Source organism: Halichoerus grypus, chromosome 4 (assembly GCF_964656455.1).
Source record: "Halichoerus grypus chromosome 4, mHalGry1.hap1.1, whole genome shotgun sequence".
In the NCBI taxonomy this organism is placed as follows: domain Eukaryota; kingdom Metazoa; phylum Chordata; class Mammalia; order Carnivora; family Phocidae; genus Halichoerus; species Halichoerus grypus.
In genome coordinates this window covers 10,278,758-10,293,777 of record NC_135715.1, presented here as the reverse complement: position 1 = coordinate 10,293,777, position 15,020 = coordinate 10,278,758, and the positions used below count along the sequence as shown (strand labels likewise).

The window sequence follows — 15,020 nt, the reverse complement described above, 5'->3', positions numbered from 1 at the left end:
TGTAATAGACAACTGATGTAATTTATGTAATTTATCCACTTCCTTATTTTATGAGCAATATTGATATATTATGAATCACCAATTTCGATGAAAAGGTGTAGAATAACTATTAAAATATCCTAGGTACCTAATTCTTCTAGTTTGCTCAGATTATAACGTCCATTCTCAAGATATTTTTAGCCTTGATAATGCATTTAGTGGGGAAAATGTCACATATCAAGTCCCTGGAAGCCTGGCAAATCTCGTTCCTAGAATTTTTATGAATTGGACATACCAGCATATCGGTGGGATTCTGACCTTCTAGCTAAGTGGATTTCAAAGCATCTGTTTCCAGGTTCGATCTGGTTCCTGCCCCACTGCCTTAATAGGTGTTCGGCCACCACAAAATCTCTTTCCTTCTCTGACTACTCCTCTCACTCCTCGCACTCTACTGAAAAAGTCAGATTCTCCTGAGCTAAGGTTTTGCTAGGTATTTGCTATGTTTTAAGTTTTATACATTCAACCACAGACAATTAATCTGTTTTCCTTCCTTTACCCAGAACACACTTGAGCGCGGTTCGGTAGATTACAGGATGCAGCGGCAGATGTGTTCCCAGTCTCATTATTCCCTCCAGTTCTGTTGTGATGTGACCATTCTGCCCAGCACACCAGGGCGCTCATCCTCTCTACCTGACACTCAATGTTTGGGTCAGCATGACTCAGACTGCTGAAAGTCACAGTTTATTGTGGAAGAGGGGGGCCTTCCCATTTGAGAGTGGGTTTTCTTGGCTGAGAATCTCCACCTTTATTTTGCATTCTCTCTAGCTCTGCATACAGTCGTGTCCTTGTCCTATATACATCTTCCCCTTTCCCTTCCCACTTCTTTAAAGTTTACTTTTACTACTTTCTTTTCCTTACGATACAGCTTAATGACAGCCCATTAGCTGAAATGTCACCTTTAATCTTATTTCGCTCGCTATGGTGAACTTTATTAATAATTCCTTTTTAAAAGTTATTTTCAAGCATATGGTAAAAGCACAGCAGGCGTCTGGTCAACACCCCATAACCCTGTGTTTTTCTTTTTCCTTCTTACCACTTTGAATCACACTATCCTAAGTTGTCTTGTGAGCTGTAGTTGGAAACAATCTCTTTTTTACATAGGTCAACAAAAAAGTCAAATGTAATCAGAGCAGTGTAAAATGGGATATGTTCAACACAGATGCACTTTTAACTGAATTCTATAAAATCAAGTTATTTAATTTACACTTTGGAATGCCCATTTTTGTCAGCAAAATATGACTATTCTCAGAAAGCTGCCACCAGAGAAGCAAAATCAAGAGATTGCTGTGTTAATTTAAGCACTTCAAAGGTAACAAAAAGACTATCCACAATGCATGCTTAATTACATTTTCTCTCTTTCAGTATTCACATCCCAGGGCTTTCCTTGGAAACAATAATAAAGGGAAAAACACTGAAGAAAAAAAATAGAGTCTTTCAACTGGATCAGTAAGTCTTCCACAGTCCTTATCCTCTAATCATTGGCAAAAGTGGGGGAAAAGACGAATTTCACAAGCCCTCGGCAAACTGCAATCAGTCAGGACGGAAATACACAATACATACCTGGTGGATGAGAGGGACATTTTAAAGAGACAATAGATAATGGTTATGAATATGCATTTGCTATACACTTAAGCTTGATTTTCATTGTGGGCTGACAAATTGGTGCCCCCAGGGGGCAATGGAATAGCCTGCTGTTTTTTATTCCAGAACAAACTGCAGCCAAACATTTTTTTTTTTTTCTTGTTTTGCTGCTTGGCATATGCCTGTCCTTGAAAAGACTAAATCAGGAACTCCCTGGGTTGTGCGGCACCACTGGGCCAGTGTGGATAAAAAACAAAGCAGAGCTTGAATATTTATGTGCACTTTTTTTTTTCCCCATTTGGCTCAAAATGCTTTGTAGTATTTTGCAAAAAGAAGCATACAATTTAAGAAAAATGCTCATTTTAATGAAGCTCAAGCCTAAAGACAGGCTTATGGAATCGAGATTTTAACTTCTAAGTGTTCAGTTTTTAAGGGAGTGTGATGCATATGTCACAGAGGCCTAGGGCCTCCATCCACATATTTATATGTCAATCCACAAACCATCTCCAGCTGTTTTGCTGTCAATATTTTAACTATTTCAGATCAGGTAGGGCTGGATGAGTGCAAATCAGAAGTTTACTATGTGGGCACTGATCCCATGGCAATCCACAGCCTTTTATCACTTGTGTCATTAGGTCTTGAATGGCAGGCTTTATTGGTTGGTTGGTTGGTTTGTGTTTACCAGCCCTACTTCTGTACCGGTTGTAGGCTCAGAAAGGGCAGGGATTAAGCTCTTGTCTAATCTGGCCAGGATGTAGGTTAGTACTTAGACACAGGAGCTGAGGTTCAGGAAAACAGGGTTGAATCAGATTGAGCTAATTTGATGGAGCCCACAGTAGTGACTGTGGGTTGGAGGATGTCAGGAAAAACAAGGCGACTGCTGATCATGCTCCAGGCAAAATCTCCAGTGAACTGGGGAAGTGACTTCAGTCTCAAGACTTTTGTCTGGAAATGGAACTATCAGGTTTAATTTAGTTATATGGAGTATTTTCTTTCACTGAATTAATTAGTTCTTATCTAAAAAAATCACTTATAAATGAGGCAATCTGAGTAGTTGACCTTTTGGCTTTAGATATCACAGTCAGGCAACCTAACTAAATGTAAAAAAACTTCCCATAAATCTGGTTGGGAAAAAGCAATGTGAATTTTATTGCAGTAGTGTATTTTATCTGGTTCACACTATATACAAACAGTATGTTATGATTACTTAAAGACCTAACGGTGGAAGGCAGAAATTCAAAACAATTAGAAGAAGACAGAGGAGAATATTTTTACTATCTCAGGGTAGGAAAGAATTTCTTAAGCATGAGTCCAGAACAAATACTGACCAAATAAGTGAAAAAATGATCATCTTGACCACATCAAAACATAATGTCAAAAGCCCTCACAGGTACACTGAAATAGCAAAAGGCTGCCTAAGAGAGGAGATTTGCAACACCTATGGGATTACTATCCAGAGGCTATGTACCACTCCAACAAATGCATTTTAAAAAGACAAACTAGCTTTTAGGAAAATACGTAAAGCATACAATACAATTGGGTGAATCACAAAGATGGCCAGTAAGCTCATGAAGAAGTGCTCCCTTATTAACAATTACTGAAAGACAAAAATGCAAGTTTAAGGCCAAGTGATATTACCATCCAACTCATGAGACTGTCAAAATCTTAAGTCTAACAATATCAACTAGAAGTGAGAACATAAGAACACAGGGATTCTCAACACTTGAGAAGGTGAATTAGTACAGCTTGCACATAGAACAGGGGTCAGCAAATATAAGCCCCAGACAGTAAATATTTTAGGCTTAGAGGGCCAAGAGACAACACTGATGATATTCTGTGCGTACTTAATATATGAATTTAAAAATGCGTAAACCATTCTTTGCTCACAAGCTGTATAAATAAAGCCTGCAGACCAGATTTGATATATGGGCTTGCAGGCGCATGTTACAGAGCCATCTGGGCAGGATCGAGGATCCTGAATTCTACTTTCTGGCATATATCCTACAGAAACTCTCACACAAGTGGACACAGCGTACAAACATATTAGTTACAATATTATGAGAGCAAATCATTGGAAAACAACCTAAATATCCACCAGGAAGGCCTGATAAACAAATATGGCATAGTCAGTTATATTCCATATATTCATGACTATATAGACTAATGACTGAATGAACTTCACGTGTATTAAAATAAAAAGATTTCGAAAACAGTCTTTGGTGACTAACGTACTGAGAATGTATGCAGAGCTGGATACCATTTATTCTGAAAATTGCTGCTACTAATCATCTTAAGGAGGGAAACAATGATCAAGTATAAATTGGCCTCAGCATGGTGTGTGGTCATAATAGGGAAAAAAGTGTGCAAGGACATCTCCCCCAGGGACGGCCATCAGGGCACTGGGGCAGAGTTCTCAAACTACAAAATTAACATAAATCTTACAAACTAATGGTATAAAATGTAGATTATAACCTTAAATTTAAAGCACTATATGTTTTTGATGGACACATATATATGTGGGAGACTACTGCACTTCATTGATTTTAAGACACTCATTTATTTTCACATTTTAACAACTCCGAAACTGGAGTGCACCTTATCATCTATGTGTATGGTTTAATGGTTGCTTTTTGTTAATATTAAACAAAATAAGTCTTCCTATAGTTGACAGCATGTTAAATTCAGTAAAATATGATTTAAAACTGGAAGATAGATTCAGACCAAATGCATCCTAGTTGTTGTCTGGGAGAAGAGGTGTGGGGAAAGAAGGAAAGATTAAGGTAGAGAAGGACTTGGTCCAGGAAGGGGCATCAATGACACTTTGATCAATAATACTTCTACAAATTAAAAGCATCTGAACTAATATAATAATTTTTTAGCACTTATTAATGTATACCCTTAAAGGCACACTCCATCTTATTTAAACTCAGTGTTGGGGATAGCTGTGATCTTCCTCACATTCTACGGCTAAAACATCCTCAAAAATACAGCTCACATGGAGATGGCAATTGTGGAAAGTAGGTATGTGGGGCATCATTATCCTCATTTTCAGATACATGACAGAGAGGTTAGGGAAGTTGTTGGATTCTTCTAAAGTCACCCATCTTGCGACCCACAGAGCTAGAACCTGAATCTAGACTTTGAACTCCACAGCTATACTCCACCTTATTTCCCAAAGTGCCCTTGTTGCTTTCCAGATTTGGAAAAGATTATGAATAAAAGAAGAAATTATTTCAATTTATAGTTTTAATTTAGAATCACGTTTTGAAAATCATGATGGAAAAATTACAATAAATGGTTTGGGTAGATACTTGACTCAGTAGAATGAAAAGGCAGAATTACATATGGGTTTTCCAGATGTGCTCTGTGGATTCCTAGGAGTGCAGGTGAGCCCTTGGGAGTCCTTGTAAATGCTTCCATGTTCCACAGTCAGTGCCATGGTTTTGCCCCATAAGGAAAAATGAGACTGCCCAAGAAGTCAATGTACCAGATTTAACATTTTATTTCATCATATTAGTGATCTCTGTAGAAGTTCACTTGAAAAAAAAAATTACTTTGGTAAACAGTTTATTAGGCTGAATCAGTTTTCTTCTTGCTTTCGTATAGTGTGAGACTCTCACTAAAGGATTAAATCTATGTGAAAAATCTGCCATGAGGACAGCAAACAAGTATACTGTTTTAATAGAAAAACAATTAGATAGATTATTACCATACGTGGATGATTTCAATCATATCTCTCCTACCTTGAACCCATGATCAATAGTCTCCAAGCTATTCCATAGTTTTAAAGGAACTTAAACATAGTAGATGCTTAATAAGCAGCTGAATTCACAAATGAGGGAATGAATGAGTAAATGAATGAATGAATGAATGACAGAGACTTAAAGGTCCTGGAAGGGAGGATGCAAAGTGCTCAGGGCCACGTGTCACGCAGCGCGGGCAGATTTCGCTCTGGAAGCCGGGCCTCCTTTCCCCCTGCTGAATGTTCTTTCCTTTTGTGCATATTTTAAAAGTCACCCCATGTAAAAAAAATGCCAAAACTACTTCCATGTGATTCTACTGCTTGAACCTAAAACTTTATACCACATACGATGCATCCCCATACACTGCTTGACGGATGTGTCTCGGTTTTGAAAGAAAGGCTCGGCCTATAGCAAATACAACCTCCAACACATCTAGTTTCTGAAGCACTTATATGGTTCATATTTAGAATTGGAAGGGACCTTAGCACTCATTTGTAATCTGTTTTATTTTAGTGACTCTTGGGCAGAGGTTTGACTCCATGAAGACATTTTCAGGTATAGTGGGAAACATCGCAATCTAAGGAAACAGTGACATAGCTGAATGACAGGCTGGGAGTCCAGGAAGACATGGGAACATTCTGGCTCCAGCATTTACACCCTACGTGGCATTGGGCAAATTTCTTAACTCCTCTGAGCCTCAGTTTCATCATATGTAACGCGGGAGCATTACCTACCTTGGTTGTTCCAAATACTAGGAAAAAAATTATAAAACATTTTGCTTTTCAATAAACAACAGCAGTTTTTTTTGTTTTTGTTTTTTTAAATTTCATGTGTTTCTGATAAAGGATAACATTTTGGGTTCTTACCTTGGAACTTTTAACATAATAGAGCTTAAGTTGGCTCCTTAACTACACACACTTTTATTGTAAGGAGACGTACTTTTGCCATTAAAAGACCTGAGGATTACATCCCTTCGTATGTTAAGGCCACATTTCACAATTTTTTTCTTTCTGTTTAATAGAAATGCATTGAAAAGAAAAAAATCTGCTGTGTGACAGAAGTCAATTTTTCCTGGGTTTTGGTATTTAATTTTCATGATGCTTTTTACGATTTATCTGTAGCTCTGAGTTTTAATGTTCTCCCCTGCATTTCTTTCCATCAAAGCCCGAAAACACTGAGCTGACTTCTCACTGTACCCCGAGATCTTCACCTTGTCTTCAGTTTAGTCTCAGCTTGGGAAAGAAAGCGGTGACACTGAAGATCTTGTCTCTACATGATAAATAATAATAACGGCAGCAATCATAATAATGTAGTCTGGCTTGATCCTTAGATTATCTAGAGCGGGAATGCTTAGAGATGGTGAAACAGCTACGCAAATGCGGGATTTCCATTTTGTCTCGTCTTGTTTTCCCTCATGTGGACACTTGTATCTGATGGAGACGCCCTACTCAGATCTGAAATCTAGTTCCTCAAGGAGCTCGATTCATAGGAATTGAGACTGGAAGGGACCTCATCTGGTCGGACTATTTACATGGGTTCTCTGGCTCTTGTTCTGAAATGGAAACTAGGCCACAGAAACTGGTTGATGCTCATCCCACTATGGTTCTAAGACAGAATTGAAAAGAAATGCTAAACTCACCAGAGTGGCAAAGAGATGGTACAGAATAAAATAGATGGCCACCACAGGTGCCCACATGTGGCCCACAGCATTCAGGGTTTGGTCCATCACGTCTACCCATCCTTCCTGGGTGAGGATCTGGAACATGGACATAAACGCCTGCAGAGGAAGACAACGGAGGTGTTAAACACCTGCTCAGGCGCACATGCATTTTAAAATTAGTACGTGGTGTTGGAGGACTCTGATGTCAACATTATTGATTTTTATCTGATTGATCTGAGGAAGAACAGCCTTAATGCAACAGATGGGAAAGAGCTGAGAACTAAAAATCCTAAAAGCCTAATATCTAACTTTTCAGTGTGGAAAACTAAAATAATCACCCTGAATTAAAATTAGCCTTGTGGGTGGGTAAATACTATTGAGTAAATTGAAGAAAAAATCAGGACCTCTTGTTATTTGACTTTCTTTTTTTTTCTATTCTCTAAGCAAGCTAAGATTTAACATTTCCAACAGATAACTGTATTTTTATTTTGCTGCTAAGTGCAACTTATTTTTATAGCAAATTGCAATTGATTGTCTAAAGGCATATGAGAATAATAGCCTTAAATTTTACTTTTATAGTATTCATCTATCAAATTATTTCAGTTATATTAAAAACATGAGACTCTATAAGAAAGAAATATTTTTCTTTCTTCCTTTCTTTTTCTTTCTTTCTTTCTTTCTTTCCTTTCTTTCTTTCTTTCATCTCTCTCTCTTTCTTTCTAATAGAGAATAATAGCCTTAAATTTTACTTTTATAGTATTCATCTATCAAATTATTTCAGTTATATTAAAAACATGAGACTCTATAAGAAAGAAATATTTTTCTTTCTTTCTTTCTTTCTTTCTTTCTTTCTTTCTTTCTTTCTTTCTTTCTTTCTTTCCTTCTTTCTTTCATCTCTCTCTCTTTCTTTCTAATAGAGAGGGGGTGGGTAGCGGGAGAGGGAGAGAGAATCTCAAGCAAGCTCTACACTCAGTGTAGAGCTTGACAGGGCTTGATCTCATGACCCTGAGATCATGACCTGAGCCAAAATCAAGAGTCAGAGGCTTAACCAAAAGAACCACCCAGGTGCCCCAAGAAACAAATATTTCTAAATGATACTGCCATATAGAGTAACTTAATAAAGACAAACATACTTTTCATGATTATTTTTTGTTTTATTTTCAAGGCACAGAATCAAGACCATGAAAGAGGACAAGACCTAAATAAATAAACAAATTAATTAATTAATTAATTAATTAAAATAGAGCATTCCAACAGAATCCAGCCAAGCTACAAGATTCATACTTTCTCTGCCAAGATCTTTGGTTAGTTCCATTCTGACAAGTTTTTCTTATTAAATATAGGGTTATATGTATAGCCCTGACTCATGTGTCTTATATACATTAGTGTCAATAAATGTTTCTTAATGAGGATTTATGATAATGATGATGTCTGGGGAAAGTGAAAATTGGAATCTAGTGACTCTTTAAAAATGTCTTTATAGGCTTTAGTACAATGAAGTTGTAAACTGGACTCTCAGATTCCAGGATAATACAAAGATGGACAGAGCCCAAGATAAAAGCCCTGTTACGTTGATAGGATCTTAGAGACAAAGTGGCCACTACAGATAATCTACTCTGACTCTTTCTTTTTGAAGATAAGGAAAATGAGGCTTAAGAATGATAGGTGATTAGCCCAAAGTCACCCTACTCATGTGTGACACTAACAAGTAACACTGAGTCATTATGACTCCAAAGTAAGTCCTTTTCCAAGTACCACATTCTGTGTTCAGTGAGGTCTTGAATCCACTACTTTCCAAGCTGCACCCCACAGAGTAAGCTCTCTTAGCAGTTTGCTTTGCTAGGGACACTTACACGAACTGTTTTAGAAGTATGACATTAAATGCCTAGCACATAGTGGACCCCTTTGAACAAAGGAGCAATTAATTGTTAAATGATTCTTGTACCAGAAGATAAGTTTTTCCACTTATCCTTTGTCCATGTGTGAAACACTTAACATCTCCTTGAGTTAATTTTTCTATAATCTCATTACCCTACAATGTGTCTTGTTCGCGAAAGTATGAAGTATGCTGTTATCGATGCTTGATATCAGCATTGTCAAGGACAATATAATACTTTCCCTGCCAGGGTGCCTAAGAGAATATTAGCTCTAACTCATCCTAAAAATGCTTCAGAAGATTTTGCAACACGTCATTTAACTTCATAAGTATGCCAACACATCATCAAGGGCAATTATTTTTTTCCCTGTGTTTTTTTTTTTCTGTCGAATATTTATTACGTACAAAGACAAGGAACACAGGTTCCAAAGACGATTCATATAAAAATATCAGACTGCTGTATTTTCTTCAACGAAGATGTCACCAGTGTGAAAGAGTGTGTGCATCCTAAAGACTCAACAGCAATAGGGGAAGATCAAAACACCCACCAGTATAAAGGGAATTTTACCCAACATAGATTTCTTTCCCCCAAAATGACAGGCAAGCTTGTGATTAAATCCAACATCTATTCTTAGTACCTAGAGACCAAAAAATGCAGGTGTACCTTTCAACTGCCTTGGGCACTAACCAAATTAATTTGTTTTCATCCACTACATTAGCTTTCATGAATACTCAGCTATTATGCATTCAGTAAATGCTCGGGAACGTGGAGCTATGGGATTGTAACCTGTTGCTGGCAGATAAGCAATGTGGGCAAGAACACTGGGGTTATCTTCTACTCTTTTCAGAGTCTCAGAAGAAGAAAAAAAATCTCATTTCTGCACAGCTTAGCCACCTGAAAATGCATGTTGTAAGATGCTGTGAATTATATTTGAGAGCAACGCTTTGTTACAATGTGTGTCTTTCTAGCTGCTTACGTGGATAAACCAATGAAAAGTAGCACCATGAAATACGTCTATCACAGGCTGAAAATGAATTTGTGCTTTGCATGAAGGCTGCTATTTTATCCAGCAGATTTTTATCTGCTGAGATTTTATCCAGAAATTTAAATCCCGATGATTGAGATGTAACTCAAGTACACTTACATTGTCCACAGAATGTGTGTCCCTTGAAGAGTCTGCTTAGCTTACTTATTTAAACATGGATTGTTAGTGGTTTCTGGAGGCTTGAGGTGTCAGGCATTGAAATGAAGAAGACAAGGTTTCTTCTACTAAGAAATTTATAATCAAAAGTGATAGAATAAGATGAAAATGACCAACTCTAATAAAAGGTAAAATGGAAAATATGGTGTATAAGAGAACTATGGTAAAGCTATCAAGGAGCAAGTTAGATGTACAAATGTATCCCTTTTGGGTGAGGCAAGAACTGTTTGGGGAAAATGATGGCAAGTGACTGTCATGATGAAAACAAGTATGATGTAAACGGTGGAGAAGGGGGCAAGGAACAAAGACCTGGAGGAAGTCCTCTCTTTTCTCTGAGCTACCTGTTGTTATGTAATGCCAATTTCCTACCCTGTGGACCTCTTGTCCCTCCTTATGGGTATCCACCAGCTCTTTATAAATTAAGAAAACTAAACTTTTATCTATCATATACGTTTAAGGTATTTTCCTCTATCCATTTGCGGTATTTTTGCAAACATTAATTTTAAATTTCTATGTGGTCTAATTTGCTATTCTTTTATCTAAGGTAAAAAACAAAACAAAACAAAAAAACTTCTCTCATTGGAATATTAGACTTAAATGTACCCGTACTTTTATGAAGTATTTTTAGTTTCCTTATTTTATTATGTTTAACATGCTGAACCAGAAGTCACTATTTAAATCAGTCTAAATCTGGAATTTATTTTGGTATAAGAAGTGAGATAGGAATTAATCTTATTTTTTCTTTCAAATAGGTGATCACCTGACTCAGCATAATATAAATGAAAAAAAATCTATCTTTTCACTAATTTGAAATACTCTCTTTCTTATATACTGAATACTCATATAATTTCAGCTCTAATTCTAAATTTCTGTTCTTTTCCATCAATCTATCTGATCTCCAAATTGTCTAACAATTGTACATTTATTTTAATAACTGGTAAGATTCCTAACTGCTCCTCATAAACTTTTGTTTTCAGAATTCTTTCATTTATTTTTATATATTAATTCCTCGAAACATCTTGTTTTATTTGTTGAGATCACATTAGTCTAAGAAAAATTGATATTCTTATTCTCCAGTCTCATGGAAATGTTTATCTTTCCATTTATTAAGTTTTTATTCATGATTTTGAACAAATATTTCTTCTTATATGGTTTCCACACATTTCTTGTTAAGCTGATTAATATTATTTTTCAAAAATTTAATCAAGGTGATGCCATATCGTTAAAATATTGCATAGTAAAGGAACGTGATGATGGGTTTCTTAATGAATGATAAGCATAAGCTATATGTTTTTCAGTCCTAATTGGTCTTTCATGCTTGTCAGTACATTGACAATCACAGATTGATAGTCAATATGTTGACTATGAAAATATTGTTCACTGTGAGCCCGGTAATGTTCTCAGATCCTACTTCCTCCTCCAGGGCTCCAATGTATGACCTATATGGTACCAGAGGGAGAATGTTCCAGATTGAGCGGCTCCCTTTCTCACTGTCTGCTAATTGCTCAGAATCTGGCCCAGTTTAATGCACTTTATCTGAATCTTCGCTTTCTTAACACAATATTCAGTTTAGTTTAGTTTAATTTTGGTTGAGATTTTCTGATTGTTTTTTCACACATTTCATCGGGAAAAGAAATATATACTTTTTTCCCTTCTACTTCCTATAGCTTCCAGATTCTCACGGGTTTTATCTATTGTTTGGAATAAGTTCCACTGTTACGCTCCTATAGATGTTCTTCCTGAAGCCTTCAATTACCCCAAAACCATTTGATTCTTACTCTCAGATATTTTTCTTGGGGGTCCTCTTACTACTTGCTTTAATTTGGACTTATTGCTTTTTATATCCACTCCACAGTTGTCAGGATCTTGGTTTTTAACTTTCTTATCTAGATCTTTTGTTCTCTCCATTATAGTGTCAGAAAGTCATCCCAGAATCTCATCCCTACTCATGAGAGTCCTGTTTCAATGTCAGCTGGGTTTTCTTCTCTCTGTTTTGCTGTCTTCGTTTGAGGAGATGGGTCTGCAGGGACAGAAGTATTCGCTGGGGCTATGGGAAGTTATGCTTGGAATATCAAGCTTCAGATATTTCTTCAATTCAGATAGGTCCCAGAAATCTTTACTGCTGCCAGAGCCAACCAGTCCCAGGTGTTGGCAGCCTCCCATTCACTGGCTCTCCCAGCTGTCGCCAGGGGAGGGCAGACAGCCTGATTCTGCCCGTTTTGGTTCTCTGGAGAGAGGGAGAGGACAAGAGGGGCTCTCCTTGCCACCATGCCCCCAGGGCCACCTGTCCCCTCATGGCTTCTGTTCTCTTCCTACTCTCATTGTGCTAAACTTTTGTTTATTATGGGAGATAATTCGTTTGTGGAAATTATGATTATTTTGCTTTCACTCTCAAGCTTTCTTCCTAGCTGGGAAAAATAAAATGGTGAGATCTAGCAGTTTATTTTCTCAGGTAAAACAGCTGGAATAAGTCATTTCTATACTTGGGGGTTTCTTGTTGTCCTTTTCCAGGCCTATGCACGCTCCCATGGCCTGGTCTCCTCAAATTGAGGGAGATGAGTACATGTTTTAGGATTTGCTTTTCCAATTTATTTTCTTCTCAACATCTGAAAAACAGGCTTAAGGCATGAGACTAGAGAGTTCATCCTTTATGATTTTCTGTTTCTCCCCCCCTTTCTTCCCTCCTTCCTAGTAGCTGCTATTCAAAACTAATGGTACAAAATTGTGGCCTTGCTTTTGTGTGGTTATTGCTGGTGTAATTTTTTCTGGCTGATAATTAACTGTTTTATTTGTTTCCTTAGGTTTTAGGGACAGAGGGTCTGTGATTTTGCTATTTCACCCCTCAAGTCCAAACCTACAGATGTAAATAGGAGTAAACAACTTTGTTTACAAGTGCTTTTACTTTTTAAAAGAATTATATTTTTTTCTTTAGAGAGAGAGAGAGTGCATGCGCATGTGCATGCAAATGCGGTGGGGGGGAGGGGCAGAGAGAGAGGGAGAGAGAGAATCTTAAGCAGGCCCAAGCCCAACTCCCGAGCTCCAACATGGGCCTTGATCTCACCACCCTGAGATAACGGCCTGAGCCAAAATCAAGAGTTGGTCACTTAACTCCTGGGTGGCACTGAGCCACCCAGGAGCCCCTACAAGTGCTTTTACTTTTTGATTGTGAATGACATAATCACATATTAAACACCACTATACAGGTCAGTCCCTTTCATACTGGAGGTGCTTGGCTACACTAACTGAATCAGGGATGAGCCGTTAAGCAGAGAATGGCCAGTTGCACTTAAGGTGATCAGGAATAAACAACTCTGCCTCATCAGAAAAGAACTAAACCAATCAAAAACATCTCTAATGAGCCTCCAGTGGAAGCTACAGAGAAAAGTCACATTGTTGGCTGTAGCATCTGGAGGTGAACAACTGAAGACTAGCCATACAGGTCAGTAGGAGCAAGAGGGGTCATGGAAAAGTCAGAGTTATGAGCATGTTGATAATCCAAGGAAGCAAAAATCTCTGAATGAACAGAAGTTAAGTGGGAAAGAAAACACAGAGTAGAGATGGCAATGATGTTCACTGAATGGAGAAGAAAGGTTGTGAAAATCACTGGTTCAGGGATCACCTTTTTCTAATTGGAGTGCATCATATCCCTCAGGTATGTGGGAACAAAACGAAGGGCAAGACCAGAGTAGAGGGTGAAAGCTGCAAGGCAGGAGTGTGACAAGGTGAGCTGTTCCAGGGGTGATGCAGGAGAAAACACATCTAAGAGTAGAGAACTAGGGTCCTGGGGTCACTGAAGGGCACGAGCACTGCAGTGGAGAGCCACAAAGTTCACTGTCAGCCCTTCTCAGCCTCCTTTGCTGGCATCTCCTCGATTAATCTCTACAAGCTACAGAGCCTCAGGGCTCGGTCCTCCGATCTCTTTTGTGCCTCTCAACACTCACTAACTAGTTGGTCTCACTCATTCCAATGCCTTTAAATACTGTCTATATACTGACGACTCTAGTCCCACATCTGGAATCAACTCCATGGTTTCCACTTGGATGTGTATCGAACAGGAATCTCAAGCATTAGACATTCCACATCAAACTCTTTATGCCCTATTCCCCAAACCTGTTCCTCCTGTCTCCTTCCCAACTCGGAAGAATGAGAGCTCCGTTCTCCAAGGTACTCAGGCCAAAACCGCACAGACACTTTTGGTTCTTCTCATTTCCTCACATCCTGCATCCAGCCTATAAGGAAATCCTGCTAAATCCAACCTTGCTTGGTTCTTGGACTCAGTTCCACATTTATTCTCAATACTCCCTGATATCATTACTAAAACAGCTAATTTCCCCCCCAAGTAGCCCTACATTTTGGTGCTATCCTTTCTGGTCATAAACTGAGACTGGGGGACTTGAATAAAAATAAGACTACCAAAGAGGGAGAAATAAGAAAAGTATTTTCATAGCTTCTCTTTTATTCCAACTAATGGCCTTGAATGTCGATCACAGATGGATGAACAATGTCCCCTAGACCAGGCTTCCACCAAGGCCTTCAAGGGCTCATGCCCAAGTATTGGTGGCAGGTTGATCAAAGACAGGACATCTTTTTCTCTCTCAAGGCCCCAAGGATCCATTCTGACACCAAATCTCTTTCTGATGGGCCTTCTTAGAGTTAGGTGAAAGCAATGCGAGAGTATTACCCTATACTGAAATAAACAGGCTGTAAGTCTTTGTCCAGGCCTTGCAAAGCAGTTCATAACCCTTTAAAAAGACATCATGGATGCCCTTTGAAAACTTGATGCCCCAATGCATGTTTTGGGTTTTGAGTATATGTGGATATCAATTTAGGTTAAAAAAAATAAATAAATATTCTTAAAAAGTAGGATGGGTAAACATCTCAGGTTTTGGTCAACATATAGCGAGCAGAATATACAGTAT

General features: G+C 38.1%; 1 protein-coding gene across 5 annotated transcripts in view; it reads right to left on the bottom strand.

Annotated features, from left to right (window-relative positions):
* The window catches only part of NALCN (sodium leak channel, non-selective), a 309,038-nt gene that overhangs the window by 114,921 nt on the left and 179,097 nt on the right, over positions 1-15,020 (bottom strand). For all 5 annotated transcript variants that reach the window (XM_078070121.1, XM_078070118.1, XM_078070117.1 and 2 more), the window contains one exon: positions 7,003-7,140. In XM_078070121.1, the coding sequence (XP_077926247.1) occupies positions 7,003-7,140 (138 nt within the window). The remainder of the gene's footprint in view (positions 1-7,002; positions 7,141-15,020) is intronic.